The sequence below is a fragment of the Anastrepha obliqua genome, chromosome 5, assembly GCF_027943255.1.
Source record: "Anastrepha obliqua isolate idAnaObli1 chromosome 5, idAnaObli1_1.0, whole genome shotgun sequence".
Taxonomy (NCBI): domain Eukaryota; kingdom Metazoa; phylum Arthropoda; class Insecta; order Diptera; family Tephritidae; genus Anastrepha; species Anastrepha obliqua.
The window spans coordinates 67,356,479-67,380,356 of NC_072896.1; the positions used below are offsets into that span (position 1 = coordinate 67,356,479).

A 23,878-nucleotide genomic window follows, 5' to 3' on the forward strand; every position below is an offset into this window, starting at 1 on the left:
AACGGCCAGTAGGGTGTGCTCATATCGAATTGAAACAGAGAAAAAAAATGATTTGTTGCGGCCACTTCGTGACATGAACTTCAGGATATAATCTATACTGCATACAGTGGTCTGTGTTTTTTCTTCCCTCGCTTTCTAAGAAAACGCGGGAAATTTCACAAACTCAAAGATTTCAACTTCTGAGGCTCTACTGGCAGAGCTTTGTCTAAGATAGGTATATAACTATTACATCGCTGCGTCAACTATTATATAATAAAGTCTAAGGTTGCAAAAATGCCCAGCTGGGGTACATATCGTGCTACACAAACGCTAATTTCAAGCTTGAAACTTGTCGATGAAAGCTCTTGTTGTGTTTCGAGATCGTTAGTTTTAGAATAAGTCAGTCATTCAACAGTTGAGTGTTCTTAAAAACATAAATTGAAAACAATCTTCAGCAAAACACAATTTATCAGCTGCAAGTACTTAATGCAAGGATATGGGATTGCACTACATCTATAAGGCCAACAGCAGCAAGCGAAGGTCTTATTGCCTTCTTTAACAAAGGTCTTATTGCCTTCTGTAATATGTAAATTTTCTTGAGTTGAATTTTCGAAAGTCGAACGCTGGCTGAGAGTCACTGAAGACTAACAGCTTATTTACATAGCTCTCGGACGGCGCCCGTAACTCAACGACTTGAGCCTCCCTGGTTGATGCAATGGTATCAAATCCCGATGGGACAAATAATTGCCCGGCATATGATGAAGTTCCCTAGAATGAATATTTCTCATATCTATCAGCCTGAAGACCCAGCCATTTAAATGGGTAAAGTCTATGCAATAACACATTCGAAACTTTTCGAGTTCTCTTCTGTAGAATGCCAATTACGGCTAGATTCGTGTTATAGTATATCTATGTCGCAGTAAATCTCATACAGCTCATTGTTCGAAAGGTCCAAAGATATCTGTCCGAGATACCGCTATGAGATAATTACCATAGACTGACGTTGTAAAAAAAATTATTTTGATTTCATTCTTCTAATATGCAAATAATTCTTTATTAGATGTTTGGCCGAGCTCGTACTCCAATCTGTGGTATGCGTTCTAATGTTGTTTCTAGAGTCGTATGTCACTTCCAAAGAGCAGATGATTTTTTATGAGGAGCCATGACAGAAATACACCTAGCCGGATGGTTTGACACTGGGATACAGTACTTGGCTATACACATTTTTATATAATCGTTTTAACGTATGGGGAAAAAACCTACTTGGGGTAACCACTGCGAAACGGGATTCTATGCTTGTAACTGCCGTTAATAAATCTGTTAAAGATTCTGCTAAATACTTAAAGCTATATGTCAAAACTCTGATTTAAATTCAATGATCTTTATAATTATTTTTCTTTTTTCATAACTTTTTCTTTTTAATTATTTTCATTTAGAATATATTGAAGTGGTTCAAAATTTCGGTGCTAATAGTAGTTTGGGCTGTGTTTACTGCATTTCTTATGTCGAATAACGAGCATGTCGATGAACTCAGACTGATGAGTATTCCTAAAAGTGGTGAAGAAAAATGTAAGTATTCGAGTTTCATTAACTTATTCTAAATTCTTAAGCCACGCGTTTTTTCATACCCGCCTAGTGTTCCCCATAACGACCGCTTCGTTGTCCCGTGTCGGGCTCAAGCTGAAGGGCGCCTTCCGCCAACAAGAAGCCGAGACAATTGGCAAAAATAAGAGCGCCTACTCCGCACCACCAGCACTCCATGTACAGATCCAACGCAAATACTACAATGCCAGCGGTGATGAGTTCTACGTAGAAGATGCTTCTAAAGTTTGGAAATTATCGATCGTCTATCCAGAACAGTTAGATGTCACAAAGGAAACGTGGAAAGCGAACAATTATGACATATCTCCAGCCGATGAAGAACTACTGCTGCAATCCAACTACACCCAATTGAATTTGCGTTTCATCACCAACATCGAAACCGAATTTCCATTGCAGCTGTCTATCGACGAATCGCCCATCTACAAGAAGGAGGGTGTCATCTATGCGGCGATAGTGCTGTGCGGCCTGTATATTATGATTATTTGGGAAATAGTCAATCGTACCTTTGCGGCGATTATTGCTTCCACGCTGTCGATTGGTATTCTGGCGGCACTAAACTCACGTCCCTCCATGGCGACAATAATGGGTTGGATCGATGTGGAGACTTTATTGCTGCTCTTCGGCATGATGATATTAGTGGCCATACTCTCCGAGACTGGCATTTTCGACTATTTGGCTGTGTATGCTTATAAGGTACTGAGTTGGATCAATTCAGTGGAAATATAGAGAACTGATAAGCTTATGTTGCATATTTTGCATATTACAGATAACGAACGGTCACATTTGGCCACTTATCAACTGTCTGTGTTTGTTCACGGCGGTACTTTCCTCATTTCTGGACAATGTGACGACCGTATTGCTGATGACACCGGTCACTATACGCCTCTGTGAGGTTATGTCGCTGAATCCGGTGCCTATACTGATGTGCATGGTGATTTATTCGAATATTGGTGGGGCGCTAACGCCCGTCGGTGATCCACCAAATGTGATAATTGCTTCGAATAATTTCATTGCAAGAAACGTGCGTTGCAGTGCGATGACACTGGTGTTGTAAATAAAATGTAAAATCTGTTCTTCTCCCCTAGGGTGTCAATTTTGCCATATTCACGCTGCATATGCTACCTGGTGTGATATTGGTGATGCTGCAAACATATTTGCAGTTACGTTTTAAGTTCCGCAATACGAACGACCTGCAGTTCAAAGACTCACCCGAGGTGGAAGAAATACGTCACGAGATACATGTGTGGAAGCGCGCAGCCCAAAGTCTGTCAGCCTATTCCAAAGACGAAGAAATTGTGCGTCAAACGCTGATGAAAAAAGTGAATCGTTTGAAGCATAGTTTGAAGAAGCGTGTATCCGAGGCGGTAGAACCGGCGCCGAACTACAAACAAACATTGACGCAGTTGCAAGCGAAAGTAAGCTTTTACAAAAGTATGCCACAGTAACTACTCTGAACTTTCACTCAATTTTCGCAGTATCCCATCCGCAACAAGTCGCTGCTTATCAAGTGCTCATTCGCTCTTGTCTTTGTCATCAGCTTGTTTTTCCTACACTCAGTGCCCGAATTACAACGCCTCTCTTTGGGGTGGACTGCCCTCTTGGGCGCCATATTTCTGCTCATCTTGGCCGATATCGAGGACATGGAAGCGATATTGGCACGTGTAGAATGGTCTACGTTGTTGTTCTTCGCGGCGCTTTTTATTCTCATGGAAGCGCTTTCCGAACTGGGTCTCATTGAATGGATTGGCCAGATGACAGAGAGCATCATTTTGGGTGTGAGCGAAGGTTCCCGTCTAATGGTGGCGGTATTGATTATACTTTGGGTGCGTAGAGTGCTTTCATTTATTCAAATCTATAGTTAATTGAATGTTTTTGTTTTTAATTCAGGTTTCAGCCATAACCTCTGCTTTTGTCGACAATATCCCACTAACAACAATGATGGTCAAAATTACAATATCTTTGGCGGAAAACTCAGCGTTGAATTTGCCGCTGCAACCACTGGTGTGGGCCTTAGCTTTGGGAGCTTGTTTGGGCGGTAAGTGAATTACTGATTATTTTTTAACAAAAACTTTATTGAGATTACGAGTATTATTGAAGTATAATCAAATGGCAAGAGTGATTTAGGTACAAAAATGAGAGAACTAAAAGAAATGTCTGGTTTTGAGTTCGCCTCTGTTCAGCCCCTTTTTCGCTCGATACACTTCAGTAGAGTTTTTCCCATTACTTTATGTTATGATTTTTCGGGGAGCTTTGTTCATCGATTATAGTAAAGTGCATACGAAAAAAATTGGGAATTTTTCATCGGAATTGTAAAATATGTATTATATTTAAAGACTTCCGCCAAAATATTTAAGAACAATATTAAGATTTGGACCGATTTGAAGGTACCTCAAAATACTCTATATTTTGATTTGGCTGATTCAATTTTTTTGCATGTCTCTAAAGCTGATAAAAGTATTACGCATGCATCTTCTTTCATCTGAGGTGATTTAAAAAAAAATTAAAACTTTTTTTATTTATAAAAAAAATTCGATTTATGGAGATATATTCAATCGAGACAGATATAAACATATATATATCAAAATTATCGGAATAATCGGAGGTGTCGATTTAACCATGTCTGTCCGTTCGTCCGTCCACCCTTGCGCACTATAAATGTATTAGTACGTACATCACTCTTTATCCCAGGTAGTTTGGTTTAGAAAATGGGCGACATCAATCAATAACCAAGCCCATCTCCCATGTAGCTGTGATTTTCAAAAAAGAAAAAAAACGTGGAAAGTCGATTATAAGTAAAGCAAGATTACTCACGTTTGATACAAATTATGACCACAAAAACATAAATATGACACCAATAAAATTTAAGAAAATTAGCGGTATAGTCACCACTTTTGGTTAAATGCGTATATTTCGATAATCTCTTAATAAAACTGGCTCTAACTTCGTATACATACCTACACGACATAAATATATTAATATTATTGACATCAGACATAAATCACACCAACTTTATTTAACTTAATACAAAATTTTCGTTAATTCTTGTGATGTTAACAGCTATTACTCTCATTGTCACTGGCGGTCTTTGATCCCAAAAATTAACAACCAGCACAAATTAAATTTTACCAAAATAAAGTTTGGTCCGGACCGAACTTAGCGCATCTAAACTTTAGTATAATCTGCACCATTCCATTCCTCAGTCTATTTTCTAAATATTTTAATATGCTTCTAATATCTTCTTCTAAAGATATTTTGGTTAAACCCGTTTTTGTTACATACAATAATATATACTACTGTGGGCAAAAAGTAAGGTGAATTTGGTTGTAAAAATAATATCTTAATATAATAAAATCTTTATTTATTCTTGTAAATCAATTTCATCCCCTTCAAAATAATCCCCTCTCGATGAAATACACTTATGCCAACGATTTTTCCAATCCCCGAAACATGCCAAATAGTCCATTTCCGGTATAGCCATCAGCACCTTCTGCGATTCAGCTTTCATCTCCTCAATCGACTCGAAACGCGTTCCCCGGAGTGGTCTCTTGAGTTTTGGGAATAGCCAGAAGTCACACGGAGCCAAATCAGGCGAATACGGTGGTTGCGGAAAGATATGCGTGAAATTTTTGGCGAAATGGTCACGAAGAACGAGTGCAGTGTGAGACGGTGCATTATCGTGATGCAAAAACCTCGAGTTGTTGGCCCATAATTCTGGTCTTTTTAGACGAATTGCTTCACGTAAACGACGCATAACGCTCAAATAATATTCCTTATTAACAGTTTGGCCAGGTGGAAGGAATTCATAGTGCACCACACCACGAAAATCGAAAAAAACTGTCATCATGACCTTTATTTTTGAACGATTTTGACGTGCTCTTTTCGGTCTGGCCTCGCCTTTAGCACGATATGCGCTTGATTGGTCGGTTGTTTCAGGGTCGTAAGCATAAATCCAAGTCTCATCTCCCGTAATGATGCATTTGAGCTTGTCCTGATAGTATGAAAGCATTGTTTCACACACATTACCGCGACGACTTTTTTCCAAGAAATTGAGAGTTTTCGGTACCAAACGAGATTTAACTTTTCGTAGGCCCAAATGGTCTTTCAAAATGGTTTTCACAGATCCTTCTGATATTCCGATCATATCAGTAAGGTCTTTAACAGTCAACCGACGATTTATTAACGTGTTGGTCATCTGTTGACGTCGATGGCCGGCCGGAGCGTTCCAAGTCATCAACACGTTCTCGACCCTCTTGGAAGTCTTTGTACCACCTATAAACATTTTGCTGTGACATGGTCGAATCACCAAATGCCTTCTGCAACATTCTAAACGTTTCCGCAGCCGAAATTTCATTCAGCAAACAAAATTTGATGGCACTTCTCTGCTCAATCAAATCAGACATTGTAAAAATCGAAAAATGCCCTATTGGTCGTTTGGTAAACACAAGCGTAAATATATTACTGATAATGACATTCACATGAAAGTTGGGCCAGATGTTATTAACAGTGCTGCCAACTCATGAAAAAAATAACTAGAGCGAAATTTTAATCCCGCGAAGTTTGACAAATAAATTCACCTTACTTTTTGCCCACAGAGTATATAACATATTACACGATTTTACAAATGTTAACTTTCAAATTATTTGTTATACAGTTACTTACAGTTTATTTGATGCAGATACGATTTTTTTGTTAAGTGTTTTATATTTTATAATGTTTTGCGAAAATGGAAACACAAAGTATGCAGACATTTTATTTATTTTGTTTTATTTCATTTCTCAACATAAAATGCAAAAAAACGTCCACTCATTTCACTGTAATGCAAAACAAGCAAAAACATACAGAGAATTCACGCCGCAACTTAAATGATACAGTTAAAATTTATTGTAATTGTAGTGTGCGAGAGTCTCTACAAACTGATTGTAATTGTATTTTTAGTAAGTGAGAGTCCCTACAAATTGACATAGAGACAGACTGAGTTTGACATAAAGCAATTTAAATTTTATATACGCTTGTTTGTTTAACCATGGGACCGCGTACTTCGTTAGAAAATCGTGTGTTATTTTTGGAGCATTTCAAAAAAGCAACGTGCACCGTAAAATAGCTGAAATTGTACTGTTTCTCAACAGTTCAGCACCTTATTGAACGCTTTATGCATGAAAATCGTTTGGTAAATAACCGACGACTAGCTCTAAATAAAACTTTCACAAAGAAAGGGTGTCTGTGGTTACTGCGTCAAGTGAAGAAAAATTCAGCAACAAGCGCTCCAAAGTTAACTGAAATAGCCAAAGCTTGCTATCCAGGTTAGGTGGAAGCGGTTGTCCTGTGGGACATACTCAGGTTCATAGCCCATTGTGAGGCCGCGTGGGGGCTTGTTTCTATATCTCCTAAAATCAATGTGTGCTTTTCAAAAATTTTAAAATATCTCTAATTTCTGCAGCACTGTAGAATTGTACACCTACGTCTGCATAGAGGAGGCAATGTCTCTTCCTCCTCCTCATCCAGACAACTTCTACAGAAGTCATGTGTTTGCACACCCATCCTTTGGTCGTGTCTACTTATTAGGCAGTGCCCCGTTATGACTCAAATCAGTGTGCTAAGACTATGCTTATTTTGGCTTAGCAGAGATTTTGTGCGTTTAGCATTGAGCGTCGGCCACAGTTGTCGGGCGATTATGCAGGTAGTTTCATTACTCCATCTTTCGTTCGCTGTTCTTACGATTTCTTCTAGGATAAGTAGCTTACCTGTACATGTTTGTAAGGGTATCCCTATGTCATTGTCTATGTACTCATCGGCCAATTTGGTGCCGAGTCTCGCTAGTTCATCGGCTCTACAGTTGCCCTCAATGTCGCGATGGTCAGAAACCCATGTTACCTTTATGTGAAATGACTCAGCCATCTCGTTAAGAGATGTGCGGAGGGCCGAATGCTGAAGGAGATCCCCAGATGTGTAGAGTATACACCTCTGCCCACCCTGTCTTCGAGTTGTTGGCCATCTGTCTTTCAGCGCCCCGTTCCCACTCTTCCCTTGAGGGTAGAAGGGTCGTGAGCGCTATAATGGCAATTGTACGCCGGAGTGCATAGTTTACTAATCCGTGAAGCCCCAAAGTGGCAGCCAGGATTTTGTCGTGACCGTAATCCGTGTTTGACTACTTACTTAGAGTGTTCAGCCTTATTGCCATACTGCGTGCGTTATATAATATATTGCCTACGGATCTAGCGGAAGAATGTTTAATGTCGTATATAATGCTTTAGATGCTGTGGTTGACATCGAACCGGCTATAAGAACAGATGCCATATTACAATACCATAGTAGAGAATTGGCCTATCCTCTGCTGTGTAGAGCCAATATATCGCTGGGTTCTAATCACCATTTTTTCCCAATTAGTCTTCCGCAGAAGTACAACGCGGAGATAGCTTTGCATGCGCTTTATAAAAAACTCGCATCTGTATCAAATAAGCTGTGAATAACCCATTTCCATTTTATTCTTTTCTTTCAGTTTTTATTTTCCTTTTTTTATTAACTTCAAAAGCTTTCTTTACCTTTTAATTAATGTCTTATTTATTATAATAAATTCAGGTAAATTTTATTCCACTTGTCACTGCTCCATTCGCAACCGATAACAAATACATTTTTCAATTTATATCACTCCTATTTATGTATTGCTCTTCTTTGTTCCTACTTCCTTATTCGGATCCATTCTATTGAAATTTTAACGAATTAAGTTTTCTTCTCCTTTTGTTTTATTTCAGGATTTGAATTCCATAAATTACCTTCATAATTAAGTTTTTCCCATTCCAATGGAGTGTCGTTCGTTTTTTTATTTGAGCTGACTTTTACATTTTCCTTAATTTTTACCTACTTTATTTGACTCCACCTCTCCAATTGAATTTCTTTCAGTGCCCCTATGACTCTTTTGTACTAGCTGCTTTCGATTCACCACTTCTCTGCTCGCTAAGCGAAAAATTTACATGTGAAAACAACAACAAAATAGTTGAACATGTTCAAGCGACTTTGTTTTTAGCCGCTTAGCTCACGAGCGACACGCCTAGGTCAATGCTTCCAAGTATAAGTAGGGATATTATTATATTATATTTTGCATATTTTCATGCAGAATGCTTTGAAAAGGAGTGTGCTTACACAAGAGTTTGAGCGACATGCAGTAAAAAGCACGGCATGGTGAAAAAAATTTAGATGTGGCCACTATTATTCCATTAAGCGGTTGCCAGTGAATTGGAAATAATCAGCTGAGAAAAACTGAGATTGTGTTGGTGATATATGAAAAAAATCAACATAGCCCACGGCTGATTTGAAGAATATGTGAATACTTGTAAATTCTGCTACCGAGTCCGCGGTGACGTGGTAGTCGAAGTTATTAGCTTAAGCCCGTTTTTCATCACAGCTGAAGGCCAATTATGGTAATCTATCATCCTTGAAGTAGGGCACTCGTCTTTGGCCGTCTAACGACGGGATCGAACTATTTGGCATACATATCGCACCCTAGGGTCACAACTCAAAATTTTCCACACTCGAGCTTGACTTGTTTACAGTAGCACAGAAAACAAACTATGTGACATATTACGCTGAAATTTGCCATGTAAGCTTATAACAGTACTACCAAAAACAAAAAATTTATTTTTGCCATATGTCATCCGCGGACCGTTTTATTGATAACGTCTCGTTCATATTTGAGCAGAAAGTACATTTTGAGTTGTGACCCTTTTGTATTTAGGGTGCGATATATACTTTCTTTACTTTATAGGACTGCACAACAGTTTGTCTAAACGGAAACAATGCAATGATACCAGATTATACGCAACGTTGGATTTAAGTGAAATTATATTCACTACTCGCTAGGTGGTTGCTGAATCGAAAGCGACAGATATTTAATTTTAGACATTTTAATTTACTTTATCCCATTTCATTTCATTAACATTCCACAACTTTATTTCCAGTTACACTTTTTCTGTAAATATTTGATTTCCAACTGACAATTTGCGATTTTAATATTTCTGAGTAATTCCCCTTTTATCCCCATAGGCAATGGCACACTGATTGGCGCCTCGGCGAATGTGGTTTGCGCAGGTGTGGCCGAACAGCATGGCTACAAATTCACTTTCCTAGAATTTTTCAAGTAAGTTGGCAACACTAACCCTTAATCTTATTGAAATAATAATAAAAAAACTCGTTTATTTTCCACAGGGTCGGTTTTCCAGTCATGATTGGTAGCATTATTGTCTCCACCACATATCTACTTTTCACGCATGTCCTCTTCGCTTGGCACTGATCGGCAGTTGTTGGAATTGGCAGTTAATTGCAGTAAAAATACAAATACCTCGTCTAACAGGAAAGGCGTTGAAAGGAATTTCGACGTGCGAAAAAACGAGCTTAGCAACCCCATTATTTTTGTTTTTCTTCGTTTTTTGTAGATATAAAATAATTCACCCTAGGTCTATTATACCAAGATCCGTGTGCGTAAATCAATTGAAAAGTTTTTATTAGAAAAGTTTAATATTTGAATTTTGAAATTTACTTAGTACGTTGAAAAAGAATTTTCTCGGTTCTAAATAGAATTGATGAAATTTCTTTAACACTTTTAGGGAAAATTGTATAGAAAAAACAACGTTGCGTTTAAAGTTATTTTGGTGTAAAATAAAATAAATATGAAACGGCAAAATGAATAGCATTCTAAATAATAAACGAAAGCTAAATTTAAGTGTAGAAAATTATAGTAATATTGAAGTAAAAGACCAAACGAAAACAAAAAAAAAAACAAATTATTTTTACACCTGTTGAGAGTTTAGTCGATAGTCTGTGAAAAGTCTGTATGCAGTGTAGCAAAGCGAATGTGATGCGAAGTATTTTGGGGCACCGAGCACGTTAGCGTACAGTGTTGTGTATTAGTTTACGCTCAATAGAGTTGTGAAGGAAACTTTCATGACAAATTTATTGCGTAAAAATTAAGGTACTGGAGACTAAAAGGAAAAGGGGCCATTACGAAGTGCTGTAAATTTGTAGTAATATTAAATAAGTACTTTTTTCCAATATTTGCTTAAACAATTTTTTTAATATATTTCTTGTTTTTTGCTCCTCTGACATTTTTCTTAAGCATTATAATATATATTTCGAAATCATACATACATACATAACTACGTAAATTTAAATGAGCTACTAACATTAATAGCAAACTAAAAATTTGCATAATATAGAAATATGCCTTGAGAACTATACACGTATAGATATTTGATTTTAGTTTAATACTATTTCGTTGTTAGTATAACATTTAGATATTTTATCTACATACAATTAAGAATTACAGTTATTCATATAATTAAATAAAATCAATTCTACAAAAACATTATAAAACCAGACAAAATTGCATTTTTGTAGTCGTGCACACGAAGCATAAAATTGATCAGAAGGGTCGGAAAATATTGAAAATTTCAGAGTTAAACGGCAGATGGGAGATATGTCATCTTAATAGCAGTTGGTAGTTTGGCTTTGTGGAATTTCTTGTAATGTTTTTTATATAGGTGTGGTCTATGGACCCACGAGCAAGGTGTTCGTCAATGTCAAGCAGTCATGACTAGTCATCGCACATAATATCTATTACAGGTGGGAGGTATTCGATAGACTTAAATTGAGCAGTAGCGGGATTCACTAAGATATTTTAACGATATGCGCTTTGTTATGTTTTGTTGGTTGGTTAAAGTGGTGATTCTTCCAGAATCCAACTAACGCTTCCGCACCATTTTGTTGCCACATCCTCGTTACCAACTTGTTCAACAGTTATTTACAGCATGACTATATCCAGTCTATGCGGTTTAAGAACCTTATTAGGTTGTTGTCGTCTGAGCCAGACAGTTGTACGAGATACTCGAACGGCGGTCGGCCCAGGGTTAACATTCTGTCCTTCCATAGGGCAGGGCATTCACAGAGCAAATGGAAGATTGTTTCCTTTTTCTGCGGTTGTTTACAACTGTGACTGTATGTATTGTGAGGGATACCCATTTCGGCTGCTTATTCTCCGATAGGCCCGATAGCCAGTTATGACTCCAGGCGTCCCGTCGTTTCATTCTTATTAATGCCGATGATTGCTTGAGGTTGTAGGTGGGCCATAATGTTCTGCTAATTTTGCATTTCGTCTGGTCTTTCCACCTACAATCTGCGATTCGAAAGTATTTTTAGGAAATTGCATTCTTGACTGCACCTAATGGTGTGAATACCGATTCTTCATGGTAGATGCCCCTCTTGACAGTTCATCTGCTTTTTCGTTGTAGAGGTTATAGTAGCCGAACCCAGTGCCTGGATTGCAGCTTGGCTATCCGAAAGAATAGCGATATTGCCCTTAAACGAAAAATCTCTGATTAGTAGCCTACAGGCTTCCCCAATTGCCCGTACTTCACACTGGAAGACACTGCTGGTATTAGGGAGACGCACAGATTTCTCAATTTTAAGTCTGTGAGAATATATACCAGCTCCAACACCGCAGCCCATTTGACTGTCATCCGTATAGACTGTAGTGTCGAAATTGTTTAGAGAGAATCCCTTATTCCATTCTTCCTTAGATGAAAAGAGAGTGGCAAAATTCCTATTGAAAGTTACCGTCGGAACGATGTGGTCAATCCTCACCGAGATTAACTAAGCTTGTCGCAACAATAGACTAGCGTGACCATACGTTTTTTCTTTCCAGCTACCCGCTTCATTTTACCTTAATTCACTAATGGTTGTCGTCTTCTTAATATGTAGGTCTATTTCAAATAGTTTGCCTAGAAGTATGCGCAGTTGCTCCATCTTGTTGAAACCACAAATTAGGATTCTGCGTCGCCATCGGCTGCAAAAAGTTTTCAATCAATGTTCTGTAAGAAGCTCCTGAAATCGATTCCGGCGTTTCTAGTGGCCATAACACCGCACCAAATAGTACATTTAGAGGGGTGCAACTGATGTTGGTGTGTTGCCCTTGGATTTTCAGAGCCCCACAATCTACAGCTTTGTTTGTTGGCATAACCATTTAAATGGAAATGCGCTTCATCCGACATCAAAACATTATTTAAAAACATTAAAACAATTGATCGTTGACAAGAATAGAAAAATTCGATCATGTTTACGCGTTGTGTTGTACTGTAGGGTTCCATAATAAATTTCCAACAATTCAATTATAACCTACAAAACGAGAAAAATAAATATGTCAAAAAATAAAAAAGTTATTTGTGCTTAACATTCGTAGGTCTTATTTGGCCCACCCTGTACTAACATAAAAGGTGACGCTGAATTATATGAAGCTTTTTGGAGTTTCATGAAATCTAAAAATAGTGCTTGAGCATTCCCCCTGCCGAGTGGAAATTGGCTTTTATTACATCAAGAGTGAATTGAGAAATTATAGATCTAACGGGTGATTTTTTAGCTATTATCTTTTTAAACAGTTGGTTTAAACAGCTGACGCACGTTTCGTGTTTTGTTTCACTGTCAAACATCTTCAGTTTGGTCTATAATTCAACCATGAATCGTCTTACAAACGAACAACGCTTGCAAATCATTGAATTTTATTATAAAAATGCGTGTTCTGTTAAGAAAGTTTATCGCACGCTTCTTCCATTTTATGGTCAGTTTAATGGACCCACTGAAGCGGCTATTCGAGCAATTGTGACTAAATTTAGAACCAAATTTACATTATTGGACATCAAACCACCAACACGCTTACGTAGAGTGCGAACTGAAGAAAATGTCGCAGCTGTATCGGCCAGTGTTAATGATCACCATCAATTATCGATTCGTCGCCGTTCGCAACAATTGGGCCTCTGTTACTCAACAACGTGGAAAATTTTGCGAAAGGATTTAGGGGTGATTTAGGCGTTTCAAAATACAGCTGGTGCAAGAATTGAAGCCGAACGACCTACCACAACGCAGAATTTTTGGTGAATGGGCTCTTGGAAACTTTGCCGAAAAATCCACTTTTTGTGTTCAGCGACGAAGCTCCCATTTGGATCAATGGGTACATAAATAAGCAGAATTGTCGATTTTGGAGTGAAGTTCAGCCAGAAGAATTGCAAGAGCTACCAATGTATCCAGAAAAGATCACCGTTTGGTGCGGTTTATGGGCTGGAGGTATCATTGGACCGTACTTCTTCAAAGATGCTGCGAATCGTAACATAACTGTGAATGGTGAGCGCTACCGTGAAATGATATCCAACTTTTTTTGCCGAAAATGCAAGAGCTTGACTTGCATGACATGTGGTTTCAGCAAGACGGCGCCACATGCCACACAGCACGCGTAACAATGAACTTGTTGAGCGGCGAGTTCTATGAACATTTTATTTCACTTTCGGGACCTGTCAATTGGCCACCCAGATCGTGTGATATAACGCCTTCAGATTATTTTTTGTGGGGCTATGTTAAAGCCCATGTCTATTCAGACAAGCCTACTTCAATTAACGCATTGGAAGACAGCAAGCATTAAATTATATGGACTGTACTATCAATTTAAATCAAAATTTCATGCATTTTTCTGAGTTTTACGTGTGTTTTTTTGAAAAACTTTCCTCTTAAAAAATCACCCTTTGGCATATTTCCAAGCTTTCGACTCCCTCTAAGTTGTTTGAATGCCTTGTAAAAGATAAGATGATTTTTGCCGTCAAAAGCTTATTTTGTCCGGCACGGCTTCATTCCTGGTAGATCAAATTTGACTGTTTTCTGAGAGGATTACATATCAGCTTTTCAGAATGGTACCCGTTTTTATTTGATGCCGAGAACCTTAGAATATTTTCTATTGTAAGAAACTCATTGGATTCACAAATGTTCCCAAATGAGCTTGATATATTTCTTTCTTGGTGTACTAGTAGTCAACTATTTTTAAATATTTCGATATTTCACTTTAATTTCGCCAAGTGTTTTTCGCCCTTGAAGACATCTTATTTTATCCTATTTGTTGTCTAAGATCGGCCAGTGAAATATTAGACTTAGGAGTCATTTTTAAAGCAAAGCAAAAGTGGAATATGCATCCTTCATCTGATCATGCCTATCACACAATTCGAATTGAACGTTTCCAAAAAGTTTTCATTGGTTCTGCTTTACGTTCCCTTCGTACTTTCATACTATTCTAGATGGCTGCTTATAAATTTTAAATCTCTGCAGTCTTGGCGATCTATTTCGTTTTCATCTCTCCTGGCTTCCCTTTTGGAGCGAACCTATCTAATACCCCATTTACTAAGTTGTTCAATAAGTTGTGCGATTTCATAAGAGAGGGCTTTGCTACTAGCCTAAATTTTGTGTTGTTATATTGGTACACTCTTCATATTAACGCATATGACGTTTCATTTCAATCGGTCAATTCATTATTTCATTACAAGCCATTTAGTATCGACGTGTCACAGTATTTTATACAACCAAAAAATCAAAGTGGAGAGATTGAATTTTTATTTTTGGAAGGTTTAAAAGCAAAGAAAATTCATGAACGTATTATGAAAGTGTATAAGGACTTTTCGGTATTGTTTCGCAATGATCCAAAATTAAAACAAAACAGTAAAGAGTGGTGTGAGCCTGGTTCTTGGGCTCCAAAACGAGTTCGTATCACAGGACATTGGTTTGTGGATTACTTGCAAACTGGTAAACCAATAATTCTGTATTGTAACCTTCTAGACCAACTGAAGGGAAAAAGTAGTGAAAAATACCCAGTTTGCAACGAAAGAAATTACTTTCCATCGGTGTAATGCACCGTGTCACAAGAGCATTTTAACTATGGTTTTGGTTTGAATTGTTGGAGCATCCACCGTATTCACCAGATTTGGTCCGTAGTCACTTCCATCTGTTTCCAGACCTAAAAAAATGCATGTGTAGAAACCGTTTTTCATCAATGATGAGGCCTTAACAGCTGTGGATGCGTATTTTGCAGCCCTTCCAGATTCTCACTTCAGGGATGGAATTCATAAATTGGAATCTCATTGGAACAAGTTCATTGATATTCAGGGGACTGTAAGGAGTAATAAAGGGTATTTCAAATTTTCAAAATTTCAAATTTCAATGGTGCGCGCACAGGTCAAATTAAAGATTTCCATCACTGCAAATCCTTTTTTTTTTAATTTAGTAAAAGAGTTATTCAAAAACAAAATTTTATAATTAATTTTGCGCCGCCATGCATCGGGTAAGGTTGTCAGCATATTGAAAATTGCTCTTGTTTGAAATTTAATGTACATAAATCGGACTACCCTGTAGTGTACGCTGTCCTTCGAAAGCTTAAAAGCTCTGCACGCATAAAAGTTACACACATGCGCAGTTACACACAAGCACATGTGTTTATATTACATTTATACAGGTGCTAGAATCATCCTTTATTCCTTTGCCGCAATTAAATACTTTCATACGTATTCTGCTATATAACTAAGCCGCACTATTATACAACCAAATAGTGCAAAACAGAGAAAGAAAGGATCTAACCCAAATTTAAAAAAAAATTAACTGTTATATAAGTAAAATCTAAAATTTTAATCAGTGCTGTGTATCGATTTTCCGCTTACGTGACGCAAATTTTCGTGTTTATTTTTGTGGCTGCCTTTCTGCTGGTAACCGTTAAATCTCCTGTAAGCTTCTCAGTATGCTAATGCGTAACTTTATATTTCGCACCAACTATTTACCCATACGGTCACCCCATTTTCTGTTATGACGACATTTAACTTTGCGTCAGTACCAGAAATTTCGCTATCGCTTCTTTAAAACCGCAACAAACTGTTCAGATACACCTATAACAACAAATGATACTGAGCAGTATTGCCGGTACGAGTATAATAATTTTAATAACAATCAACAACAGTTACATTTCGCAGACAACCAGTTGTGTTGTTGTGACGATGAACAGCGAAATTGTAAAAGAATTGAAAAAGAGCTACATCCATCACATATCGCCATCGACATTGATGGTGGTGGCCAGCTAAAGCATTTTAATGAAGCGCACTCGCAGTGGTGCCTCTGCGGATACGGACGAAACGCTTTCATAAACCCCAGAAATCATCAATACACAACTTTTGGAGCATCTGCCAAATCGAAACGCAAAATTTTTGTCGTACTCAAAATAAGCGCCACAGCAACGGCTGTCACACTTCTGTGGCACTACTGCTTTGGCTGGATGAGTGGTCTACCGGCAATGTTCGCGGTGCTGTTTGCAATCTTACTGGTGACTTTGGGTTGGCGTTGGTTTTATATTGCCGCTGTAACGTCCAAACGTGACATGACGTAAGGCTTTTCATATTTTAATACTAATCAGTAATTCAATAGTTGTTGTTTTATCTTACTTCTCCTTAAAGCGCATTGTGGGCTTATATAAAACTGCTTTTACTTGTGAAGAGATATGAACGAAATAATTTATCTATAGGCGATATATTTCACAAGCATGCGATGAAGCATCCTGAGAGGACGGCCATAATAAGTGAAACGCAATGCTGGACTTTTCAACAACTAAATGAATTTTCTAATCGTATTGCCTATTTATTCCATAGTCATGGTTATAAAAAAGGAGATGTGATTGGTCTTATATTGGAAAATCGCCCAGAGTATGTTGGCATTTGGTTGGGTCTATCGAAAATTGGTATTATAACATCACTTATCAACACCAACTTAAAGGGTGCGTCGCTTCTTCACAGTGTCAATGTAGCTAAATGCTCAGCTCTTATATATGGGGAAGCTTTTAGTGATACAATTGAAAATATTGCGACTGATATTTCCACGAGATTTTACCAATTCAATAATGAAATAAATAAGCCAGTGCGTTACATGGCAGAAGACTTGGCAACTTTACTTAGCTCATGCACCTGTGAAAAATTACCCACCACAGCTCAACACCCGAATCACCACGACAGACTGGTTTACATATACACCTCTGGCACAACTGGTTTCCCGAAGGCGGCAGTGATCTCCCATTCACGGTATGCTTGCAAATAAGTAAATAAGAAATGATTATACAGAATAGAAATATTGTTTAAATGCATTTATTTATTATAATCTGGTAGATAATTTCACGGCATTTATTTTTCGAATATCATATCCGGCATATGTATGTCCGCTGCGGCTAAGAGTTACCTAGTCCATTCGCTGTCCATTTTTGAACCATATGTCGTCGAGATTAGCTGATTTATTTTGGGAAAGAAGAATTCAGTCAGCATGGCTTGATAGCGCTCGCCATTCGCCGTGGCGGCAGCTCCTTCCTCATTTCGAAAGTGCTCTATGAACTTCGCGAACAGATTTTTTTTTTTTCAAAGTAAATTGCCACATAGTTCCGATACAGCTAAAAGCACACCAATATATCTTGTGAATGCGTAAAATATAATACAACAACCCATCACATAATTCTGGAGCAAAGTAATGATATTTTCGAAAAACTAAAGGATGCTTGTAAAAGATGTACCAACAGCATTTTTTTTAATAATTCTATAAAAAACACCACACAATACTTTCCAATAATTATAAATTTTTTTCAACTAATTAATTTTATTACGTGTTTTAAGCTCTCGGGCCATATTTTAAATTATTGATCAACAAATTATTATACCCACGGAATTTCATCATCGTTCCCTTCCTAGCACCAAATGCAATATACATAATATGTATAATATGAACAAATGAAAGAGCACTCAGTGAGCCAACGGTTGCCGATCATTGATTTCAAAGTTAATCGGCGAGCTATTTAGCTTCATGGTGAAAAATGTTCGGAAGGTGTGGGCAATATCAGACTGTTAACCGGCTCTCAGCGAAAGTGAGAATCAGTTGATTGGCTGGCATAGCCTGAGTCATGACAGCAGTTAGTTTACGAAAAAACTGTGATTGTGTTAGTGAAATAAGAAAAAAATTAACACAGTGCGCCCTCATATTTCTGATTGGTTGAGTGAGTAAATGCGTGTGAAATGAGCGGGCAGGATTCTGTTGACATGTACCCAGTGACGAGACAGCCGGAGTTACTCGATCAATTTAGTTTTTCACCATAGCAGGTTGTCCAAACCTGGTAATCTGTCATCCTTGCTTTAGCACTGTCAAGTTTGAGTGAAGTGAAATTTGAAGTCACTGCTGATTTGGCTCACCGGCATTATTCATGGTGAAAAGATTTTAAAGGTGAGCTCTTTAGCAGACCGTTATTCAGCTCTCAGCGAATTTGACAGAATCAGCCGATGGGTTCACGTCACTTAGAGTGTGTTTACATAAAAACTGATATTGTATTGGTAATATACGAAAAAAATTAACCAATGACACTTCGTTGCCGTCTAAACAACGACTGATTGAACGAGTGTGTGGCAGCCACAGTTCCCCTCACAATTTTCTTTTTGGGAATTTTTACACCATTTGTTATGCCCATCAGTTAAGAAAACGAAAAAGCTATACCTTAAATAAGAAGCATACCTTAATATCAAATTAGATTACCTTAAAGTTAGGAATAGTTTATTGGTTCGGTCAGTAAAGCACATTTTATTCTTTAGACGGGGAGTAATATTTCAAATTAATTGTCGAATATAACTTCCTCAAATGGCTGCCATAGTAAGACCTGAAAGAGCCCAACCTATCAACCAGTTTTCCAATGGATTGGCCACTATTCACTTTAAGGTCTGGATCTTTCTGTATTATAAATATAATATTATACACATAATAGGCGTTAACACCCTTCTTCGGGTGATTGGCCGCTCCTTCTATTTGTGATGTGCGTCTTAGTGTCTTCCTTCAATGGACAGACCTACAGCTTTAAGCCGACTCCGAGTGGCAAATGGCTTTTTATGAGGAGCTTTGAAAAGCTTATGAAAAGAGAGAGAGAGAGAGAGAGAAGCGGTACCATGAAGAAATAAACTCGAAGTCTTATAAACCTTTTTCTATAAATTAGTGCATCGTGTCCGGAGTTTGGAATCTGTGCACTTCCGAATGGTAGTCACGCTCTAACCTATTCGGTTATGGCGGCCGACATATTTATTACCTTATAACTTTGGCCTTTGACAGTAGCCGCCAAATTAAGACTGGGTCTAACCGCAGCGCAATGATCACCAAAACGACTCATTAACAATTATCTAGAGACGTATTTTTTATGCACCATTCTTCTGATATTCATTGATATCTTTAATTTCACCCCATAATCCCAAAGACGATTCCACGGGCTACCGGAAAATCGGATGAATGTAATGACTTCTCGACATTCCAGACTTCTTTTTTCAAGATACTAAATACGGCCGGAATGGTTACCGAGCTGAGAATACGCCTTGCTTGGCACTTCTTTTCATTAAATACCAAATTTGGGCAAAACAGCGCTCACTTTGAAACCAGATGTTATACTGTGTTCCAATTCTTTTTTTGGTGCGAAACACCCTCAAAACTGATTTAGCAAACCGTTTGAGAATTAATATTTTCATGCGAATTAATATTTTGATAAAAAAACTAGTTATAAATTAAAGTTTACAGATATAGCAACGCATCTTCATATTAATATTTTCATTGCATTACAATGTATTTAAATGTGTGACAGCCAAATAGTTCTCATTGATTCCGATATGGACTACCATCCAGTTCTAGAGTTGGCCAAAAGTAGATAGCAAATAAAATGTTAGTATTCAGAACAGAGTGCTTACATCCTTTTTAAAATGTTTGGCAGAGATGTTGTTCTTGGCTATAGTATTTACACTCTAATATTGTCTTGCCTTCCGAAGGGCGATCGCTATTAGAAAAAACGTCTAGTATTATTTCATTATTCTTGTCGGTCTACTGTGGAACCAAACCCCATCCTATGGAATAGTTATCAGCTCAAAATCACTCATTTATTTGCGCATCCTAACAACGGCAGTATAAGCGCCAATTATAAATACATATATATATTATATTTAACAAAGGGAGATTTTGACGTCGATGACTTTCGTGAGAAGATCCCTAATTTTACAAAGAATGATTTTCTAGAACGTTCTAAACCATTAATGCAATAAGCAATTTTCAAATTTGTTTTTGGAGTGTTCTTGAAGTAAGTGCCAAAACAGTCTCTTTAGGTGGGAGCCAATGGGTTAAAATGTACTACGAAAATATTTTCCGTGAAATTTTAGTTCATATGTCTTAACTTTTCATATCACTCAGAAAAATATTTCAACTATTTTTTCCACTTTTTGCAAAATAACTCAGGCCGGGACGTGAAAAGTTTAATAGGTCGTAAAACAAATTTTAGCTAACTTTTGAAAATCCCTCGAATGTTTTATTACTGGATAGGTATACTTTCAGAAAATATTAACAACGTGTGGGCTGCTTTCGGTTGTTACACAGTGTAATTCTTCACATACCCCGAATTAGTTAGTTGATACCCTTAGCAATTGCTATCAACTCTTTGCTAGCGGGATTCTTATGCAGTATTTTGAAATTTCCCAAACTTTGACTCGTGAAATTGAGACATATAATGTATGCAAGCACCTTATTGTTTTCAAAACAAATTCGTCATTCTACCTGAATGGATGTATGTATATATTAACCATGACAGTATGATATCATATCTGCTAAATATCTAACCAAAAAATCTAGCTCTAAAAATCTGGCACTACCATGCAAACTCGAAATGGCCTAGTAACCCAACTATAATTTACTGTTTTTTATATTGCCAGAAGCTGAAATAGTGTTTCTTAACAAGATTGAGATTCCAGGTGCCTTATCTTGAATCTCTAATAGAAAAGTAAGTTTCGCCCCCTTAATTGACGCCAGGCTCATCTGGCCAAGAGACGACCACAAATACCCACATTTTCGTTGCACAGAAAACTGAATCAAGTGAGACCTACCTAAACTTAGTCAGTTCCCATTAATAAAATATAAATAAAATAAATTGCGAAATTAAAAAAAAGTGCGTGTAGCGTAATACGCATAACAGAAGTGAAACTTTCAAGGCAGACAAAAAAAGAGGGAGAGACCCGAAAGAGAATGGGAGGGAGAGAGAGAGAGATAGAGAGAGAAAGAGTATATATTTAAATAAATTTATAACATTTGCAGCAATACCAATAAATCCGACGCCGGAATGGATAGCACTTTATAGTACGCACAAGCACTAGCCAGGAAACGGCAATAAACGCCAAAAAGTTGGCACCAAAAAACAAACGCCAAAAAAATTAGGACCAAAAAACGTCCCAAACTGTAGGCACCAAGGAAATATAACGCCAAAAAGTAAGCACCAAATATATATTCCCTACAAGTTTGCACCAACAAACAAGCGCTAAAAAATAGGCAGTATTATTTCTCACTAGAAATTAGAAACCACAAATAAAAACTCATGAAAAATTGCCTAAAGTCTAAGATATATATAGATATATATAAGGTATAGCTCTCTCTCTTTCCTTTTCCTCTACGTTATACCTTTTTTCTCTCTCGCGGAACGAAAATGCCCAAAACGTTGCATGGCCTTCAAATTTTACTCTCCATTCTCGCTCGTCCATAGACGGCTAAGAAGTTTCACTTCAAAAATTACCTGGTCTGAAATACAAATAAATGTGAATTGACCTTAAACAGAAAATATACCTTTATAAATATATTTACAGGTACATATTTATAGCGGCTGGTATTCACTACACTTTGAATTTCAAAAACAAAGACGTGTATTACACCCCCCTGCCGCTCTACCATACAGCTGGTGGCGTTATTAGTATAGGCCAAGCCTTGCTTTTTGGTTCAACCGTCGTTATAAGGAAAAAGTTTTCAGCGTCCGAGTATTTTGCTGATTGCGTTCGTTTCAAATGCACAGTAAGCCAATTGTTTACAATAGTTTTCGTTTTTGGTTTATGGTATAAGATTACGATTCCAGATTGCTCAATACATTGGAGAAATAGCGCGGTATATCTTGGCAACGCCACCATCTGAGTACGATCGCAAGCACAAAATTCGTATGATCTTCGGCAACGGCTTGCGCCCACAAATCTGGTCGCGTTTCGTCAAGCGTTTTAACATTCCCAAAGTGGGGGAGTTCTATGGTGCCACAGAGGGCAATGCCAATATTATGAATAATGACAACACGATCGGTGCCATTGGTTTTGTTTCGCGTATATTTCCTCATATTTATCCCATAGCCATTATAAAAGCTGATCCTGATACTGGTGAACCAATTCGTGGACTCGACGGATTGTGCCAGCGCTGTGAGCCAGGAGAATCGGGAGTATTCATTGGGAAGATCATTAAGGGCAACCCCTCCCGCGAATTTCTTGGTTATGCTGATGAGAATGCTTCGACGAAGAAAATTGCATATGACGTCTTTAAAAAGGGAGATATGGCATTTTTATCCGGCGATTTGTTGACGTCTGATGAACGAGGTTATCTTTACTTTATGGATCGAACAGGTGATACCTACCGCTGGAAAGGAGAGAATGTAGCGACTAGTGAGGTAGAGGCTCAAGTGAGTAATGTAGCCAATTACAAGGACACAATCGTCTACGGGGTGTCGATACCGCATACAGAGGGGCGTGCTGGAATGGCCGCCATTTACGATCCAGAGCGACAGGTGGACCTGGAACGTTTCGCACAGGATATATCCAAGGTGTTGCCTGCATATGCTAGGCCTCAGTTTATAAGATTTTTAACTAAAATTGACATTACCGGCACTTACAAATTACGTAAAGTGGATCTACAAAAAGAAGGTTACAATCCAAATATTCTGCAGGATGCCATTTATTACCGAACAGCCTCTGGGACATACGAAATACTAACTAGTGAAATTTTTGAAAAGATAAGCAGGGGCGAAGCTCGATTTTAGAAAGTGTATAGAATTGACTGTAGATTCATTAGACAAATTCACAGTAGCAAATACAAAGGCATAGTTACACAGATACACGTTTACGTATTTTTTAATTAGTTTTCAAATAAAAATTTGACTAAATTTGGAACCGATATATTATAATTTTGCTGTTTAATTTTTTAATTTAATGTAAGAAAATCATTTTAAAGTTATAAAACAAAGAAACGAGATAAATGAAGAAAAGATATTTCGGTAATACAATAATGGAGAAGCGAACTGTATCCCGATATCATATTCTTAATCTCCAATATCCAAGACACCTTCAGGCTTCCTTATAAAATGCAATGGGATCGTGATAGCTGCATCTCTAATAATCAAAGGATCAGCCACCCTTTTCTTACAAGGTAAGGCTGGGTTGACCTGGCTGGCTGGTTGTACCAGATGGAGTTAGAAGTTTCTCTATAGTGGACATCTTGTAATAAGTCTGCGTCTTTTGCGAATCTAAGCAAACTCTGAAGCTCTAACCACGAGATACAGTCCAACTTCTCATATTGTTGAGCTCCTAAGCATTTTATTCGTGTTTTAGCTAATGCAGGGCAC

At 37.7% G+C, this 23,878-nt stretch overlaps 2 protein-coding genes across 3 annotated transcripts in view; both read left to right on the forward strand.

Annotated features, from left to right (window-relative positions):
- The window catches only part of LOC129249459 (P protein), an 81,979-nt gene extending 71,628 nt beyond the window's left edge, over positions 1–10,351 (forward strand). For both annotated transcript variants that reach the window (XM_054889287.1, XM_054889288.1), the window contains exons 5-12: positions 1,416–1,548; positions 1,616–2,274; positions 2,348–2,602; positions 2,667–2,996; positions 3,057–3,404; positions 3,469–3,616; positions 9,619–9,712; positions 9,781–10,351. In XM_054889287.1, the coding sequence (XP_054745262.1) occupies positions 1,416–1,548; positions 1,616–2,274; positions 2,348–2,602; positions 2,667–2,996; positions 3,057–3,404; positions 3,469–3,616; positions 9,619–9,712; positions 9,781–9,865 (2,052 nt within the window). In that variant the 3' untranslated portion in view covers positions 9,866–10,351. The remainder of the gene's footprint in view (positions 1–1,415; positions 1,549–1,615; positions 2,275–2,347; positions 2,603–2,666; positions 2,997–3,056; positions 3,405–3,468; positions 3,617–9,618; positions 9,713–9,780) is intronic.
- Positions 10,352–16,240: 5,889 nt separating this feature from the next.
- On the forward strand, positions 16,241–23,440 carry LOC129247598 (long-chain fatty acid transport protein 4-like). The gene is made up of 4 exons (XM_054886778.1): positions 16,241–16,800; positions 16,872–17,489; positions 22,092–22,293; positions 22,355–23,440. Exons 1-4 carry the CDS (start codon positions 16,694–16,696, stop codon positions 23,294–23,296), a joined length of 1,869 nt encoding a protein of 622 aa, XP_054742753.1. The 5' UTR covers positions 16,241–16,693; the 3' UTR covers positions 23,297–23,440.
- Positions 23,441–23,878: the final 438 nt, after the last annotated feature.